Source organism: Hyperoodon ampullatus (genome assembly GCF_949752795.1).
Source record: "Hyperoodon ampullatus genome assembly, chromosome: 9".
NCBI lineage: Eukaryota > Metazoa > Chordata > Mammalia > Artiodactyla > Ziphiidae > Hyperoodon > Hyperoodon ampullatus.
The window spans coordinates 7,688,234-7,707,411 of record NC_136922.1 but is presented as its reverse complement, the minus strand read 5'-3'; the positions used below and the strand labels follow the sequence as shown (position 1 = coordinate 7,707,411).

The 19,178-nt window shown below is 34.0% G+C and overlaps 1 protein-coding gene across 4 annotated transcripts in view; it reads left to right on the top strand.

The window, feature by feature from the left end:
- Positions 1 to 10,878, top strand: part of LOC307057665 (platelet glycoprotein 4-like) — a gene marked incomplete at both ends in the record, with an annotated part of 34,366 nt that extends 23,488 nt beyond the window's left edge. For 3 of the 4 annotated variants that reach the window (XM_079710881.1, XM_079710878.1, XM_079710880.1), the window contains 6 exons: positions 1,314 to 1,383; positions 6,618 to 6,805; positions 7,822 to 7,940; positions 9,167 to 9,240; positions 9,800 to 9,854; positions 10,714 to 10,878. In XM_079710881.1, coding sequence (XP_079567007.1) covers positions 1,314 to 1,383; positions 6,618 to 6,805; positions 7,822 to 7,940; positions 9,167 to 9,240; positions 9,800 to 9,854; positions 10,714 to 10,878 — 671 coding nt within the window. The remainder of the gene's footprint in view (positions 1 to 1,313; positions 1,384 to 6,617; positions 6,806 to 7,821; positions 7,941 to 9,166; positions 9,241 to 9,799; positions 9,855 to 10,713) is intronic. The other variant, XM_079710879.1, reaches the window with a different exon arrangement.
- Positions 10,879 to 19,178: the final 8,300 nt, after the last annotated feature.

The following is a 19,178-nucleotide window of genomic DNA, read 5'->3' as shown; positions in this document are numbered from 1 at the left end:
CGCTAGGGAAAAGAGACTAATGAAATGGAAAATGTTCCAAGGACTTTTAACCATGATTTAGAAGTACTTCCTCTATCTTCTTCAACAAACTTAAAGAGACAGAAAAGGAAAACACTGATTGACATTTGAATGCATTTAAAAAAGAGCCCTGCTAATATCAGCTATCTTATGATCATGACCCATGGTAATTGCTGGTGTCATTAAGACATAATCTTCGATGATATTTCAAATGATTTTTTAAAGCTTTTCAATGTATTCTTTTCTTTTATGGCTAAGGTGTTGGGAAGGCAGTTGTAGGCAATGCCCATTCAGGGACCTATTTGGGGAGTTTAAGCTAATCTTTAATATCTCATTCTCTCAATGTTGATTCACTGTGATCATCTGTTGTATTTCACTTATCACAAGAGTATAAATGAAATGTAATAAGATCACAAGGTTAGTGCAGTTACCAGAAAAAGAGTGTGGTATTCATAATTAAAGGATGGGTCTTACTGTTTTGAACAAACACATTCAGTGGTGGCTCATTTTGGTAATATTGATTTGTGGAGCAAATGGAGGAATTATCTAACTATTTCTTCTTATATCCAGTGTGTGCATGGATCATAACCATAGTAGAGATTCAATAAATTCAACAAATGCCCTTTTTAGTTTGATGTGTATATTTTTCCAACTATTTTCAGGAAATTCTATTTAGTGAGAGAACTTCAATAAATGATTTAAAAAATATTAATCAGCCATTAGGGCAGATGAATAAATCACTATTAAAAGTAAGAAGAACATTTACCAAACAGGAGTTCTAAATGAACCTCATAGTAAGGAAAGTGCTACTCTACAGATAGGGTGGGGATTTCAAAAACAAACACAATCACAGTTTTAACAACATGTGGTTTTGCCATTGTTTTTTTAAACTTTCATTTATTTTTAAGGAGTAGGAAAATTTAATATGAACGGATACCAGTGAATGTGTATAGTATATAGACTTGTTGAATATGGTAGCTACTAGCCATGTGTCACAATTAAGCACTTGAAATGTGGCTAGTAAAAATTGAAATAGGCTGTAAGTACACACTGGATCTTGAGATTTGTTAGTTTTTATATTGATTACATGTTGAAATGATATTTTTGGTATGGTGGGTTAGACAGAATATACCTGATACTTATTTTATTTTTAAAATGTGGCTATTGGAGAATTTTAATGTTATATATACAGTTTGTATTCTATTTCTCTTAACTATGCTGGAATTGAGATTTCTAGATTTTTCTAGGACACATATTTCACCTAATCCCTTGCCACTTGCTTGATTTTTAAACAGATGCAGCCTCATTTCCACCTTTCATTGAGAAGACCCGGATATTGCAGTTCTTTTCCTCTGATGCTTGCAGGTAAGACAAAGAAACTGATATATTTCTATATATCAGAATTCTTTCTCCAAGTGAAAAAACACAGGCATAGAAGATCATACTTGATAATCATATTATTTGAGAAAAATAAAATACATTTAGGCAAGTTTTTCTTGATGTATTAAGAATAAATACAATATGGAATTCATAATATGTTTATTAGGTCTTTAAAAAATTGAAGGTTGTAGAAGGATACTTTGCATAATGAAAATTATTTTCTCCTTCTTCATTTATAAGCAAGAACATTTCTTTTCTTTTACTAAACTAGTAAAAGAGTGAGGCGTGGCTCCACCTGAGCAACCTCATTCTCAGTGTGCTCACAGAGTCCTCACAAACGTCAATGGACAGATGACAGAATATAAATAAGGCAACAGAGATCCTAAATGACACATTAGAACAGTTAGACTTAATTGATATTTTCAGAACATTACACCCAAAATAACCAGACTACACATTCTTTTCAAGTGCACATGGAATATTCTCTAGGGTAGACCACACACTAGGACAAAAAATAAGCCTCAACAAATTTAAGAGGTTAGAAATTATTTCAGGCATCTTTTCTGACCACAATGGTATGAAACTAGAAATCAACCACAGAAAGAGAAATGAGAAAATAATGATTACATGGAGACTAAACAACATGCTACTAAAAAAACAATGGGTCAACAATGAAATCAAAAAGGAAATTAAAAATACCTTGAGACAAACAACTATGAAAATACAACCATACAAAATCTATGGGACATAGCAAATGCAGTCATAAGAGGGAAGTTTATAGCAATATAGGTCTTCCTCAGAAAACAAGAGAAATCTCAAATAAACTAACTTACCACCTAAAAGAATTAGAAAAAGAAGAAGAAACAAAGCCTAAAATGCACAGAAGGAAGGAAATAATAAAGATCAGAGAGGAAATAAATACAATAGATATTAAAAAAATAATAGAAAAAAAAATCAAGAGCTGATGTTTTGAATGGATAAACAAAAGTGACAAAATTCTGCCCAAGCTCACCAAGAAGAAAAAAGAGAGGACTCAAATCAACAAAATAAGAAAGGTACAAGAAGAAATAACAACTGAGACCACAGAAATACAAAAAATCATAAGAGAACACTGTGAACAATTAAATGCCAACAAATTGGACAACTGAGAAGAAATGGACAAGTTTCTAGAAATATACAGCCCACCAAAGCTGAATCAAGAAGAAATAGATAATTTGAACAGATTGATCACTAGAAGTGAAATAGAATTGATAATAAAACAAACAAACAAACAAACAAAAAACCTCCCTGCAAACAAAAGTCTAGGACTGAATGGCTTCACTAGGGAATTCTGCTAAACATACAAAGAAAAACTTATACCGATCCTTCTCAAACTCTTCCAAACATTGAAGAGAAGGGAACACTCACAAAGTTATTCTATAAAGCCACCTCCACCCTGATAAAAAAACCAGACAAAGACATTGTCAAAAAAGAAATTACAGGCCAATATCTTTGATGAATATAGATGAAAAAATCCTCAACAATATATTAGCAAACTGAATCCAACAATATATAAGAAGAATCATACACTATGATCAATTGGAATCATTCTGGGGTCACAAGGATAGTTCAACATATACAAACAATCAATGAGATACACCACATCAGCAAAGAAAAGACAAAATGATTATCACAATAGATATGATTATCTCAATATATACAGAAATATCATCTGATAAAATTCAACATCAATTCGTGATAAAAATTCTCACCAAAGTGGATATACAGGGAACATATCTCAGCATAATAAAAGCTATTTATTAGAAACCCACAGCCAACATAATACTCAAAAATGAGAAGCTGAAAGCCTTCCTGTTAAATTCTGGAACAAGACAAGAATGCCCACTATCACCACTTCTATTCAACATAGTATTGGAAGTCCCCATCACAGCAATCAGACAAGAAAAAGAATCAAAGATATCCAAATTGGATGGGAAGAGTTAAAACTCTCATTATACATAGATCACATGATAATCTATATAGAAAAACCCTAAAGACTCCACACAAAAGCAAGGTAGCAGGATACAAGAATAACATACAGAAATCTGTTGCATTTCTTTACACTTACAATGAAATATGAGAACAAGAAAGTAAAAAACCAATTTCTTTCAAAATCGCATCCAAAAAATGCTTAGGAATAAACCTGACCTAAGAGGTGAAAGACCTACACTGAGAGCTATAAAACATTGATAAAGGAAACCGAAGATGATTCAAATAAATGGCTATATCTCATGCACTTGACTTGGAAGAATTAATACAGTAAGTCCCCTACATATGAACGAGCTCCATCCCAAGAGTATGTTCATAAGTCCAATTTGTTTGTAAGTCCAACAAAGTTAGCCAAGGTACCCAACTAACACAATCGGCTATACAGGACTGTACTGTAATAGGTTTATAATACTTTTCACATAAATAATACATAAAAAACAAACAAACACAAAAAATAAAGAAAACATTTTCAATCTTACAGTACAGTACAGTAGTACCAGCTACACCACCGCCACTTTTACTCTTACTTTTGGACATCCTGGGCTTGAAATAAAGATACTGTACTACTGTACTCTATACAGTAGTGTACAGTAAAGTACACAAAAGCACAACCACTTGTGGAGGATGCACACACGTGACAATGTATGCCAGATAGATGAACTAACTTATGTGATTGGACAAATGAACGCATGTTTGCATCTTTGAAAGTTCACAACTTGAAGGTCTGTATGTAGAGGACTTATTGTATTGTAAAAATGGCCACACTACCCAAAGCAGTCTACAGACTTAATGTGATCCCTAACAAATTACCCATCACATTTTTCACAGAAATAGAACAAATAATCTTAAAATTTATATGGAAACACAAAAGACCCAGAATTGCCAAAGCAATTGTGAGGAAAAAGAACAAAGCTGGAGGCATAACCCTTCCAGACTTCAGAAAGCTACAGTAATCAAAACAGTGTGGTATTGGCAGAAAAACAGATATCTGGATCAATGGAACAGCACAGAGAGTCCCGAAAGAAGCCCACATATCTACGGACAATTCATCTTCAACAAAGGAGACAAGAATATACAACGGAGAAAAGAGTCTCTTCAGCAAGTGGTATTGAGAAAGCTGGACAGCTGCATGTAAATCAACGAAGTTAGAACACACCCACACAACATACACAAAAATAAACACAAATGGCTAAAAGACTTAAATATAAGACACAACACCATAAAACTTCTAGAAGAAGACCTAGACAAAACATTCTCTGACATAAATCGTAGCAGTGGTTTCTAAGGTCATTTCCTAGGGCAATAGAAATAAAAATAAAAATAAACAGATGGGACCTAACCAAACTTATAAGCTTCTGCACAGCAAAGGAAACCATAAACAAACTCTAAAGAGAACATAAAGACTGGGAGAAATTATTCACAAACAATGTGGCCCAAAAGGTCTTAATTTCCAAGATATACACACAGCTCATACAGTTCAGTGTCAAAACAAACAAACAAACAACCCAATCAAAAAATGGGCAGAAGACCTAAATAGACATTTCTCCAGAGAAGACATACAGATGACAAACAGGCACTTGAAAAGATGCTCATCACTGCGAATTATTAGAGAAATGCAAATCAAAACTGCAGTGAGGTATCACCTCACACCCGCCAGAATGACCATCATCAAAACGTCTAAAAATAATAAATGCTGGAGAGGGTGTGGAGAAAAGGGAACCCTCCTACACTGTTGGTGAGAATGTAAATTGGTGCAGTAATTATGGAAAAGAGAATGGAGGTTCCTTAAAATATAAAACTACGGTTACTAGCAATCTCATTCCTGGACATATATCTGGAAAAGACAAAAACTCTAATTAAAAAAGATATATGCACCCCAATGTTCATAGCAGCACTATTTACAATAGCCAAGATATGGAAGCAATCTAAATGTCCATCAATAGATGAATGGATAAAGAAGATCTGGTATATATACACAATGGAATATTTTTCAGCCATAAAAAGTATGAAATAATGACATTTACAGCAACACGGATGAACCTACTGATTATCATAGTAAGTGAAGTAAGTCAGACAGAGAAAGACAAATATTGTATGATAACACTTATAGGTGGAATCTAAAAAAATTGTATGAACAAACTTGTTTACAAAACAGATTCATAGACACAGAAAACCAACCTACAGTTACTGATGGGGAAAGTGGGAGAGAGATAAACTAGGAGATTGGGGTTAACACATACACACACTACTATATAAACAAGGTCCTAGTTTATAGCACAGGGGATTATATTCAATATCTTGTAATAAGCTATAATGAAAAAGTATCTGAAAAAGAATATATATGCATATATTGGAATCATTTTGCTGTACACCAGAAACTAACAGAACACTGTAAATCGACAATACTTCAATTAAGAAAAATGTCCAAGATGGTGATACCACAATCACAGAACTATGTTCATGTGCTCTACTGACACTACAACATCTTTTCAAATTGATGGGGCCCAGTAGCTATCACACAAGCACTGGCACCCACACTGGTATGCTTGCATCCTAGCTCTGTTTCTAGACACTGTGTGGTGTGGGCAAGTATTTAATATCTCTGAGTATTTTCCTTATCTATAAAATTGAAGAGAGCAGCATTTCTTCATACAGAATTATCTGGGCATTAGAAATATTATGTACTGAGTTCCAGTACATTGCTGAGGTTATGGTGGACACTTAGTAAATGATGGAGCCTAGGAGACATGTATCAAAACCCACATGCACACACCCTAGGAAGTGAGGAGCCCTTCTCTCCAGGATTAAGTGGTGGAAGATTGAAATTTTATTGTCTTTCATTTAAACTGGGCACAAAGAGAGGACTTGAGGAAGTCATATATTTACTCTATAAAGGAAACTAACTCTGAGAAATGTCCTCAGTATAAATACTCCATGGTAGTTCACAAGCAAAAATTATTCTCAGAAGCTTTTGAAAACAAAGGTAAGAAGAGCTCATACTCAGGTATTGAGTTCTGGTGTGTCTTAAAATACCACAAGAACATTTTCCTAAGACTTAAGCAAGAATTCTAACAAGATTATATCCAGTTTTCTAATTTAAAGCAATAATATAAATTTAAAAATAAGAAAAACAGAATCTCCATAATGAAGTTCAGTTTTCCAGAATGAAGCACTTTCTTATCTGTGTTTAGATCATTCTATGCTGTGTTTGGAGCCGAAATTAATCTGAAAGGAATCCCTGTGTACAGATTTATCCTTCCATCCTTGGTTTTTGCATCTCCACTTGAAAATCCAGACAACCACTGTTTCTGCACAGAAAAAATTATCTCCAAAAATTGTACTTTATATGGTGTGCTAGATATTGGCAAATGCAAAGACGGTGAGTAAAAGGTCTTGATGTCACAATCCATGGCATAATATGCAGTTTTCTTTAAAATGTAAATTTCACCTAGGTTTCCTTTCCACCAGAAATTTAAAGTGAGAAAATAAAAAGGGCAGAAAGTAAAGGCGATGGTAGGATATTTTTGTTCTGATTTTTGTACCGCTTTCAAGCTCCCAGTTGTTTCAGTGTTGCAAAACTTAGTTATTATTAGATAAAACCCTACTGATATTTCCCAGTGCTACCTTGGAAAATGTCTCTTTAGGTCCTTGGCTCACTTTTTAATTGGGTTATTTACTTTCTTGAGTTGTGTGAATTCCTTGCATATTTTAGATTTTAATCACTTATGGGATATGTGTTTTGCAAATATTTTTCCCATTCCATAGGTAGGCTTTTCATTTTTTAATGGTTTTCTTTGCTGTGAAGAATCCCTGTGCTCCTTTTAGATATAGGGTAAAATGAAAATAATTCTCAGAATACTCTGAGCATCCCAACTTACCCATCTGATGTTTTCCTAACTTTTTCTACCCTAGAAAATGGTAAATAAAAATAAATATATTTCAGGATGTCTCTGAAAGAAGAATTGACTCAAACACGAAATTTGGAGTCTATCTTATTTTGCTCACCTTTTTCATATTGGAGTGGGTGAGAATAAAGAAAGAAAAGCCTCTTAAATTCTCAGTCCACAGACATATTACTCCCTAAAACATGAAGGTATGTGGTTGTAAGTTTGTGTTCAGCAGCTAGGCTTTACATATTGAAAATAAACACCTAAGGGATAAATGACAGACATCAACTGAATGGTTAGTAGGATTATGAAGAAGCTTATATTTTATTTTTGCTCAAAAGTGATTAGATGTAATAATCTTCCCTCACCCTCATTGCCCATTTACCATTCAAAGCCAACTTTGCATTTCTTTTAACTTAAAAATCTTTATTTTCAAGGAAATCTTTTGAGTGCTATGCGTAATGAGGAAAATGATTTATCCCAATTGTCTCTTAAAACTTGTTTTCAGGAAAACCTGTGTACATTTCACTTCCTCATTTTCTACATGCAAGTCCTGAAATTGCAGAACCTGTTGAAGGCTTAAGTCCAAATGAAGAGGAACATACCACTTACTTAGATGTTGAACCTGTAAGCAAATACATTATTGATCTGATTGGTTTAGCATTTTTTTAAATGAAAGAAAAATTAAGTTCTTGCCTTTCTGTCAATCACATTTATTGATGATATTTATGGCATCACAATCTTGACAAATTACTTAAAAATTTTTATCGAAGTATAGTTGACTTACAATATTGTGTTAATATCAGGTGTACAGCAAAGTGATTTCGTTATATTTATATTTATATATATATATGGGGTTTTTTCAGATTTTTTTTCCCTTATAGGTTATTATAAAATACTGAGTATAGTTCCCTGTGCTACATAGTAGGTCCTTGTTGGTAATCTATTTTATAGAGAGTAATGTGTATATAATTACCTACTTTTATTTCGAGGAAAATCACATTGGTTTCTTCCTGTTGTTGCTTATGAAATGTCGAGGTAATTCTATTTTAGTTTTTTCAACATATGGAACTTTATAATCCTTTTTAATTGTTTGTAGGTCAGGGGTAGTAATGATGGGTATGATTCTAATTGGCTTAAAACAATTTGGTATAAATTATAATTTTACTGTCATTTTATACTTATCTGTAAATATTGCTTATATGAAGGGACACTGTAGATTATGAGGGATTAAAAGAGATTTTATGGGTATATGCACATTTGAGGCAAGATCTATTACACTTAGCATCAGGAAAAATCTATTAAATTTCCTATAGTGTAACAGTTTCAACTTTTAATTTATTTTAATATTCTCCTTTTCAAAAGTTAAATGACATGCCAGAATTTTAGTAGTCACGTTTAATTTTAACTAATGATAGAAATATTATAATTATACTGATGACACATGGGTTCTGACTGAATATATATTTGACCATATATAATTTGGGATTTAAATTGACTATATGAGTTCTAAGTTTCACTGCTGTTGTTGTTGATTCCCCAAAACCAGTTCAGATAAATATCACAAATCTAACTAAAACCTTGACAGTAGGTTGGGCAAAGAAATTGTGTGTGTGCATATATACACGTGTGTATAGGTCTGTATACACACATACATATATACATAAAATGTAATTATGAAGAGTTATGTACATAATATTTAATATGTCTAATTAATTATTTAATAAATTTCACAAGTTTCAAGTACTACAGTTTTACCTTAGGTTCTATATAACAGTAAAAATAAGTTTTAGATATTATAAATGAATTATTTAAAGGAAGTTGGTAATTATTTTAGTTTGTTCTCTTTTTAGATAACTGGATTCACTTTACAATTTGCAAAACGCCTGCAGATCAATATACTGGTTAAGCCAGGAAAAAGAATTGGGTGAGTCTCTTGAACAAGTTCATTATGATTTTTAGTATTTTCTTGTCAGAAAGTTATTATGAAATTAAATGGAAATAATATAAAATTTCAACTTTTCTTTGGCTTAATATCATGAAATAATTACTGTTTATAACTTTCATCTGTAATTTAGAATTATATCTAGTGTGTATTGAAATTGTATTTACACATATTCTGGAATTAGTGTATGATGGCGTTTCTCATTTTGCTAGCTGTCCAAATATTTCCAGGACAATTGTTTCTAAAATTCAATTTTAGTTTCCTGGGTATAAATTGTCAAAAGGGAAAATACATGCTTAGAAAAAGTCAATCTAATTAGAAATATGTATTAGAAAGATTTATAAGAGTGAAAGATGTCTGATAAACAGCCATAGTAATATTTAAATGATTCATTACAAGGAACAAAAATCAAGTAACTTAGCAAGTTTAAGTGCAACTAATTTCTGAACATTTATTTACCCTAGTAATGACTAACATTTCTGTTATATATGGGTATTATATTAGTATAAATTGTTATAATTATTTTCAATGTTTATTATAGAGCATTAAAAGGTCTGAAGCAGAATTATATGGTGCCTGTTCTTTGGCTTAATGAGGTTAGTATTCTTCTCTATTAGTCATCAAAAACTGTAAACTTCCTTGTATATAGAAAAAGCTTTTAATGTTTGAAAAGTGAATACATATGTATAGAATTTGAAGTTGTATGTGTTTCCATTACCTATATAGGCAAGTTTATATATTATTAATTATATAATTACTTATTCTGAGAGAACCAAGCCACACAGAAATATCAGGTTTATGTTAGTTTTCAGTGTTTTTATTTCAGAAGGATGAAGTACTTCCTATAATTTTAGATTATTTTCATAATACAACTAGTAAAGACTTTTTCTTGTCATAGTGCTTGTGTTAGGAAAGAGTCATACATACATGTAACTCCAAGTAACTCAATGTGAATACTGTAGTGCTAATAAAAGCAAACCAAACTTATAAAGACCAGGTAAGAGTAGGTGTCTGCAGTCTATCTGAGTGCCTAACAAGGTATTTTTAGTACAAATCACAGAATTGATTAGCCACAAAATGAGGAAATGCACTACAGAAGCCTTCAGAGGAAAGAAACTGTTGGCCCTGCCAATTTACCTCTGTCACTAGGAAACATCCTTTGGAAAACTGGAAAATATTTCAGTAAGACCTTTGTATAGATCAATGAAGTCAGTGTATTGGAGAGGGCTATATAACATGTTTCAAAGGAAGAAGATTATATTTCTCTCTGTAAATATTCTACCTTGGCATTTACTGCCTTCTTTGACATGAAAAGGGAATTCCATTGTCTTTTCTTATAAAGATGACTAACATCTATGTGGTGTTTTGAAAAAAGAGTGATACATAAGTGGAGAGTTTTGAGTAATTTGCTCCACTAATCAACTGAAATAATGCTAATTGTTAACTTGATTACAGACTGGCACCATTGGTGATGAGAAGGCAGAAATGTTCAGAAATCAAGTGACTGGAAAAATAAAACTCCTTGGCCTGGTAGAAATGATCTTAATCAGTGTTGGTGCGGTGATGTTTACTGCTTTTATGATTTCATACTGTGCATGCAGATTGAAGAGTGTAAAATAAGTAAGTATATAACAAAATATATATATGGCTTCAGAAATGTGATTTTATATATTACTTGTTTCCATTTTATAAAACAGGGGTTATAAATTAGGCTGAAAATATTTCTGGACATGTCTAGCCAACTATCATTGTTAATACATCCTCGAAATTTTGAGATACTAAATGTAAATTAAAACATAAACGAGGGCTTCCCTGGTGGTGCAGTGGTTGAGAGTCCGCCTGCCGATGCAGGGGACAAGGGTTCGTACCCCGGTCCGGGAAGATCCCACATGCCATGGAGTGGCTAGGCCCGTGAGCCATGGCCGCTGAGCCTGCGTGCCTGGAGCCTGTGCTCCGCAATGGGAGAGGCCACAACAGTGAGAGGCCCGCGTACCACACACACACACACAAAAAAGACAAACAAAAAAAAACCATAAATGAAACCTGAATGAGTAATAAGGCCTATTAATATCAAGCAGATCACTATATTTCATCTTTATTATTGGAGGAATGAGCTAAAATATGAAATTGTCACCTTTCAAAGTTAGAATGTTGCACAAAGCTATATATGTACTAACTTTTCTTTTCTTGATTATTTCTAGCTAGTTAATTATTTTAACATGACAAATAATTAATTTAATAGATCACTGACTAGGAAAGTTTATGTAAAACTGAAAATGGTAGCTATTTGGGGAAATTAGAATTTACAAGGGAAAAGAAAATAAAAAGGAAAATTAAATAAGCTAGAAATTAATGAGAAATGAAAACTCAATAAATGATAGAACTAAAATTAGGTTATTTTAAAATGAAGATAGCATATTAATATAGAAACAGAATTGTTGCATATAGTCATGTTGCATATAGTCATGTTGCATATAGTGATTTTCCAAAATCACAGTGTGCACTCTAGATGTTTAGTGTGGAAGCCCTGATGAATTATCACAATTCAGGAGCTAGAACTGAATACAACAATACAAGAAAACAGAAGACAAAAATGTTCAACACAGTAAAACCAAATTACTCAGAGTTTACAGGAAATCAGCTAAAAGTAGACAGATGTGAGTTTTGACAAAAGTGTAGAGGTGCTTCAGGCTTCTGTGTTTTAGGTATTACTGCACATGCCCCCTTGTACATAGAGGAATGAATGCCTGACCCTATCTTCCCTAAGCCTTTCTTTACTAATCATACTTGGCATAGGTATGGCCTGTGTGTGTGTGGTGGGGGGGTGGAATTTGTCACTTACCCATAGTTTCTGTCCACCCTCCCTTCCCAGGAACCTCAAAAAATATACACAATCAAAATAAAAGCAATATACTTGGTATGAAAAAATCACAACTTCAAAACAAGTCTTCTTGCTCTACTTCCAATCAGCCTGTTGACTGTAACCTGTCTTATGTAGAAATTCTGGAACTGCCACTGATAATTACTGAGCTTTTATTATATGCCAAAATCATGCTAAATATTTTACATGAATTATCACAACTAATCCGTAATAATATTTCATGAGTTTCCAATAATCAGGGATTCATTAGCATCCATTCTATCTTATGGAGTCATCCTAGAAAGTTATAAATTTAAACTGTACAAAATTGTCCATTTTCACAGTGTGAATCAGTCAAACTGAAGATGACTGATTTTTTTGGATATGAAATTGAGAGCTTGAGACTAGGAAGGCAACTCCAATTTTTGTTCTGATTATTTCTGTCACTATTCACTCAAAAGAGGACTGAACAATTCTGCCTGCAATCCATTTGAATGGGTATTCAAAATGCTAACCTAATATATTCACATTATAACACATAAAGGAAATATTGCATCACCTTTAAGACCTATCATTAGTCCAGTAACAAACAAATGTTATGATTAAACAAAATAATTCATATGAACACATACAATTGACAAAAAGATCATCCACTGAAAAACCAAATTACAACAAAAACTTCTTTTAGTGGGAAAATATGTTTTTCAAAATGAAGTATGAGTCATAAATTTTTTCTGTATTGTTCTCTACAGAAATTACATGAACAATTTCATCAGTGCTTAATGAGCCCTGAATGTCAATTATCTTGGGTCTGTACATGGCTCTATTAAGGTGAAAGATTGAAAACTTTCTAGAGTGTCTTTGTCAACAAGTATATTGGTTTGGCTTAACATCTGACTGGTACAGGGAAAAGCTACGGCTCTTTACACAACAATACGTCTTTTTTCATTTTTCTTTACAAATAGAGAAGAACACTGTTCTCTGTAGATTACTTGATTTACTAGATTTAGAAGAATCACAGATATAGATTTCCTTAAACAAGCTTCAGTTTCGAATATTATAATAATTATGCCTTTGGGAAGATTTATACACAATTGAAAAATAAGGAGATGGATGTAAGAGGGAGTAAAGCAAAGTTGGTGGAGCTAAGGTGTGATTTTGCTCAATGGATCACAAAGAGAATAAGCCAACAGTCCTTTTGAAAGTAGTAGTATATACACCGCTAAATGGAGGATGGTCTGAAGGGACAGCAAAGAGTGGAAATGCTCATCCAGAGCAGATTTAATGAGCGACCCCTCTTTATCTGGCCAGGCGCAGCTCTTGAGAGCTGGGAAGCAGCCTTCCATGTATCCTGGAATGGGAAAATAATTGCCTTACCCATGAAGTTCATCAGATAATTTTTCTCTGCAGCTTGAGAAATTGGGCTAATTACTAGAAAACATGACACCTTCAGTATTTAGAATTTGAATATTACCTGTTTTAGTTTTCCACGACTTTCTGATAAGTACTTACCTTTCTTCTGCTTTCCAGGAAGCAAATGAGTCTTTACATTTATGCACCAGCTACATCAGGACCTTTCTTCATATCAACCTACAAAATGAAAGATTTAATATGCTTTATGTTTGCAAAACACATTTTATCTTATAGTTGAAGAACTGGTGGCACTTTTTTTTTTTTGTACTGAGCAACAACACATTTCTAAAGGATTATTAAGATGTCATTAAAATCCATACTTTGAAAAAAAAACAGCACCTTTTAAAATTCAACATGTTCACAATGGAATGGATTTCAGTTTCTACAGATGTGGCTTCAGCATGGTCCAGTTATTTTTATTTGGTACTGATTCACTGATTGGTTCCAGTTTGCTAAATTCAGCAGACAGGTGGATGTTCTAAACAAATCCTGGACCCTGAACTCTTGTCTTCCTCATCAAAGGGAAAACATCACTACCTTCATCAGTGTCCCTGTAATACACAGACCCCAGGACTGTCAGGACATTGCATTTCATGAGTATCAAATATTCTGAAAGACATTTAAGAATGGAAACTAAATGACTGGCCTATGAACCATTTATTAAACATTACTTAATTTTCTTTCTCTATTAAATCCTTCACATAGCATAAGCAAGCCTTATCACCATGCTCTTTATAACAATATGGCTCACATTTTTGTCAGTGATAATGCAAATGAACATGTTTGGGGACTTTGTCATTTTCCACATTCTGCAGCTCTTCTGGAAATCTGAGTAGATTTTGATCTTTTCACTCAGTTGCATACAACTTATGCTTGGCAACTTCAGAATGCTGTGCTAGTATTAAGAGATGTAAATGATAATACAGAAATTATTATGTGGGAGATTACAAAGAGTAGAATGTCCATTCATAGTTATTTGTTGTAATAATTCTTGCTTTCATAATCGCCTCAGAAAGACTGGTTTCAAACATTAAAAAATGTTGCTCCTTAAATTCCTGTGCTTTTGTCCAGTTCCTGTTGTGTCACAAAACATTTACTCTAGTTTTCTGACTGATGTATTCTATCTGAATTTTTATTTCTTTATGCATCTATATTTCCTTCTGAAACATTTCTAAATTCAATCTTGACCACTTTTTCCTTCGTTAATTTTTTGAGCCAGTTGGGGGAAAAGGAAATAAAAAGATACTTGTCATGCTTTAGTGTTGCAGTATTTAAATTCTAGACTATGAAGGATATTTCCTTTCCTTTTTATTAGAAGACATATTGTTAGGTAACCCTGCTTTATTTAGCAGGGGTTCACTTATGGCAGAAAGCACTAGGCCCCCTAAAAAGGCTCCCCATAGAAAGAGATGATGGATCACATTCTGCCTGTGTTTTACACACAGAGGTTTCTAGGATAAATTATTAGTAACTGGTTTGTTGAGATACTAAAATCAAGAATAATTAATCTCCTCATGTTAGCTGCCAGGGTAAATACTGAAAACCCCAAAGTGAGATACCACCAGTTTGGAAGGATTGTTGGAAAATCTTGAAGATACTCAAAACATACTGATGTAATAATGTCCTCTCATTTTTTGGGAACAGAAAAAAAGTATCCCCCTAAGATATGGACATATGAGATCCTAAACATCCTCTTCTGATACTTGAGTCTACTTTCACCGTATTAGGATATTTGTGGACATGTTGATCTAGGAGGAATATAAAGGATACTTCCTTAAATCTTAAACTAAGTAGGGCTGAATGATGTAAAGTAGAAACTGTTCAAAAGAATTGGTTGAGAAATTACATATCCACTTCATGGTAGAACTGCATAACCAATCAATTATTCATTTTTAAATCTTCATACAAAAATGCATCTCATAGTATATAGATATCAGGAAAAAGGCTTTGACTTATGTGTCTATAACTAAATACATGAATATTCTAATCTTTACCATTCCTCACCATGTTTTCTCTAAATTCTATATATTATGTATAAGAGGAAAGACAATTCATACTCAAAGATAAGTGAAATATATTAAAAATACCCAGTAGAAAAAAATAATACTTCCTTTAATAAATGGGAGATAGATTTTTCATATAAAAAATGGATTTGTATATGTGTGTGTTTCCGTGTGCATGTGCGTATGCTGAGTTGGGAGTGGGCGCTTTTGGGAATGTGTTAAACGTGACTTGTTTGACTTAGAGAAAGTGTCATTGTACACATGAATGAATTTGTATGTTTTATTCCATAGAAAACCTGCACCATTTTGTAAAGTGGCACATTTTCATTCCAAGGTATGTTTAATCACCACAAAGCTATAGTTGTTCAAAACTTAAGTTTGAAAATGTATAGCATATGCAAAACAGTTAACATAAGTTAGAGAATCTATAACATCTTAAAACGGGTGAAGGCTTACTGTTGCTGACAAGTACATGAAAAGAGTTATACAGCTTTCAGTTCTCAGAAAAAGAGAAGTAAAGGGGGTATCATTTCAGGAAAAAATGTACTAATAAGGCAAACTGGTTATCCCTGAAAATTTGTTCTTGTGAAAGTGCTGGATATTTGTATTTGGATTTTTACATGTGAAATAATCTGTCAATCTTAACCCATTTTCAGTGTCTGAGCTACACATTAATTATCTTTGGAGCTCGAGTTCGTTGCAGTTGTGTTCCACCTGTCAGTTCAGTGTTTCCGGTTGAAGTTCAATGTATTAGAGACATTGTGGCGGCTCTCTCTTTGTCTGCCTCTTCTGGCCCATCTACAACTTTAAATAACCACTCCACTCACTCCACTTAAATGATCACTGTCCATTACCCTTTTCTGCATACACTAACAGAATTACCTATGATTGTTTTTTCTGAGTTATTTGCAGTGAGCTGAGTTAATGAACTAAGAATGAGTCAGTGTTGAATATCTGTATCAAATACATATAGGCATGCTCTGCTTTTTCCTTTCCTGGCTCAAAGGAAGCTACATTTTTAAATATTTGTGAAAATAAAAACTTTATTAGAAAAATGATTTGCTTTTCATTTATAATTTTTGAATGTGCTCGACTTCAATATTGTTTGATATTGCTATTATAATTGTATATTAGCTGTTTTTGTCTATGAGTTATTGACATATTAACTCCTATTTTCTTTTCCCAACTGTTCTCAGATGCTAGTAAGCATATGTGTACATACTTCAGAAGCATTCCATTCTACAGACTCATGAAGGAGAACTGTGACATACCTAGGAAAACATAAATGTTTTAAAGTTTTGTTTCTTTAATTGTGTGAAATCTGAGTCAGGTGCCTCAGCATAACCTGTGAACTTGTTAAAAATGCAGAATCTCAGATGCTAACCCAGATCTACTGAATCAGAATCTGTTGTTTAATAGGATCCCCAAGTGATTTATATACACAAAAAATTGAAAAAGCCCTGATTTAAGTCATACTGAAATTGGACCACTGTGTAACAGTTTTATTTGACCTGTTCCTGGTAATAGTTTGATATATCAGCAGAACAACTTAAGTGAGCAAAGCTATATAAGCATACTGAGATGAGAAGAAATCCATCAGACTTTAAAGTTTGCTATAAATATTCTACTAAGTTTTGTCATTTGACTGTTGAGCTTGTAAATGCTATTTTCAGATGGTAATAGAACTATGTATATGGCAGAGTAGAGGGTGAGGTAGTACTAACCTTATACTCTCTAAATTTTCTACAATGTGTTCTTTGATCTGCTTGACAATATTCATGACAAATATTCATATTTACTGCATGTAAATTAGCAGATAGGGGCTTCCCTGGTGGCGCAGTGGTTGAGAGTCCGCCTGCCGATGCAGGGGACACAGGTTCGTGCCCCGGTCTGGGAAGATCCCACATGCCGCAGAGCGGCTGGGCCCGTGAGCCATGGCCGCCGAGCCTGCGCGTCCGGAGCCTGTGCTCCGCAAAGGGAGAGGCCACAACAGTGAGAGGCCTGTGTACCACAAAAAAAAAAAAAAAAAAAAAAAATTAGCAGATATGTCAGGGGCAAGTAAGAGATATTAACACTGGAGATATTCCTCAGAATTTATCTGAGATAGAAATTATCCACCGGAATAAAGGGACTCTTCAGCATCAAGGAGTCTTATATATTACACGAATATAAATCCAGCCCATTATTTTGCCCAGAGTAAAGCTCTGTAGCTGCAGAGCTACAGAGCTTTACTCTGGGCAAAATAATGGGTTAGATTGCTTACTTGGAGGATGTCTGGAGAGGGATAAGGAGTAGGGGCAATGAAGAAGCATACAAAGATGAGGGCTTATTTCTAGAGGAGAATGAGGGTCTATGTAGTTACAGAAGAATAAATAAGGCCAGTGTGGAGGACAGAACTGAGCTTGGAACTCGCTAGGCTCAAAGAGTCAAGTTGACAGCTACTGTTCTCTAATCCTACTCTCAGTCTACATAGTTGAGGACTATGGTCATTATGAAAAGATGGGTCTACATGAAAGGATAGGAAATAAGTGGTGGGTAGTTTTATAAACTCCACCTCCTAAATATTAAAGAGGAGAATTTAGTTATTGGAGACTTCTGAGGAACCATCTTAAAATAGAAATCTGGATTGTGAGAAAGTATTAAATATCTTCAGATTTTGATAGAGACCAGGGAGCAGGATTCTAAAAATTTTCTTTCTTCTGAAACTTTTTTGAAATATTAACATATGTTAATGTTGCACATTTTCCCATAGATATCTGAATAATCATTTAAAATTAAAGGTCCTATAAGATTGTGAGAATTATCTGTATTGATAGTCAGCCACTTCCTTTTGCCCATCCCCATTCCCTTCCCACCCCAGCCTGCCACCAGCACACATGTAGCATGTTTCTAGAAGTATAAGGAGGGGTATCAGTGGAGTAAACAACTGAGTGGGCAGTTGAGTCACTAGGATTCAGAAATTTCTTCTACAAATAATTTCTTGCTGAAATGTGTTATTTTTCTGTATTATTTATATTTGCTGTGTTATTAATGAATATTTACCTCTGGTTCCAGTTGAAGATGGTAACATAGGAAGATCCTGAACTCACCTTCTCCCACACACACTTCAAATCTACAGCAGCATAAGGAACAATTTTCTCTGAATAAACTAAAAACTAGCTGAGCAATGCCATGAGACCCACAAGGGCACACAAAAACTGAGAAATGACTCTGTTAAAGGGCTCACATGCTCAGGCTCACCTCCCCCAGGTCTAGGTACAGAAGCAGCAGAACTAGAGGCACCCAGACTGTATATGAAAGAGGCTCATTTGCTAACTTTAAAATGTCAGACTGAGGTGCAGGCATCTCATTTAATACACATATAGGTGCCTGCTGGGATACTTTTGTGGGACAGAGGCTGGTGACACCATCTTCACACTCTTCCTCCACCCTGTTCCAGCAGGTGGGTGCCACCTCCCCCTCCCTCCATGAGCACCATGCTTATTATGCACCCCCTCTACCCCACTCCAGCCAGAAGATGCCGATTTCACACTCTCCCTCTGCAGTGCTAAAGAAAACCAGTATCTCCCATAATGGAATTTTACATTAATTTAATAATTCAGTTTTTATACCTGATGCCCTGGGTTTAGAGGATGATTCCCAGA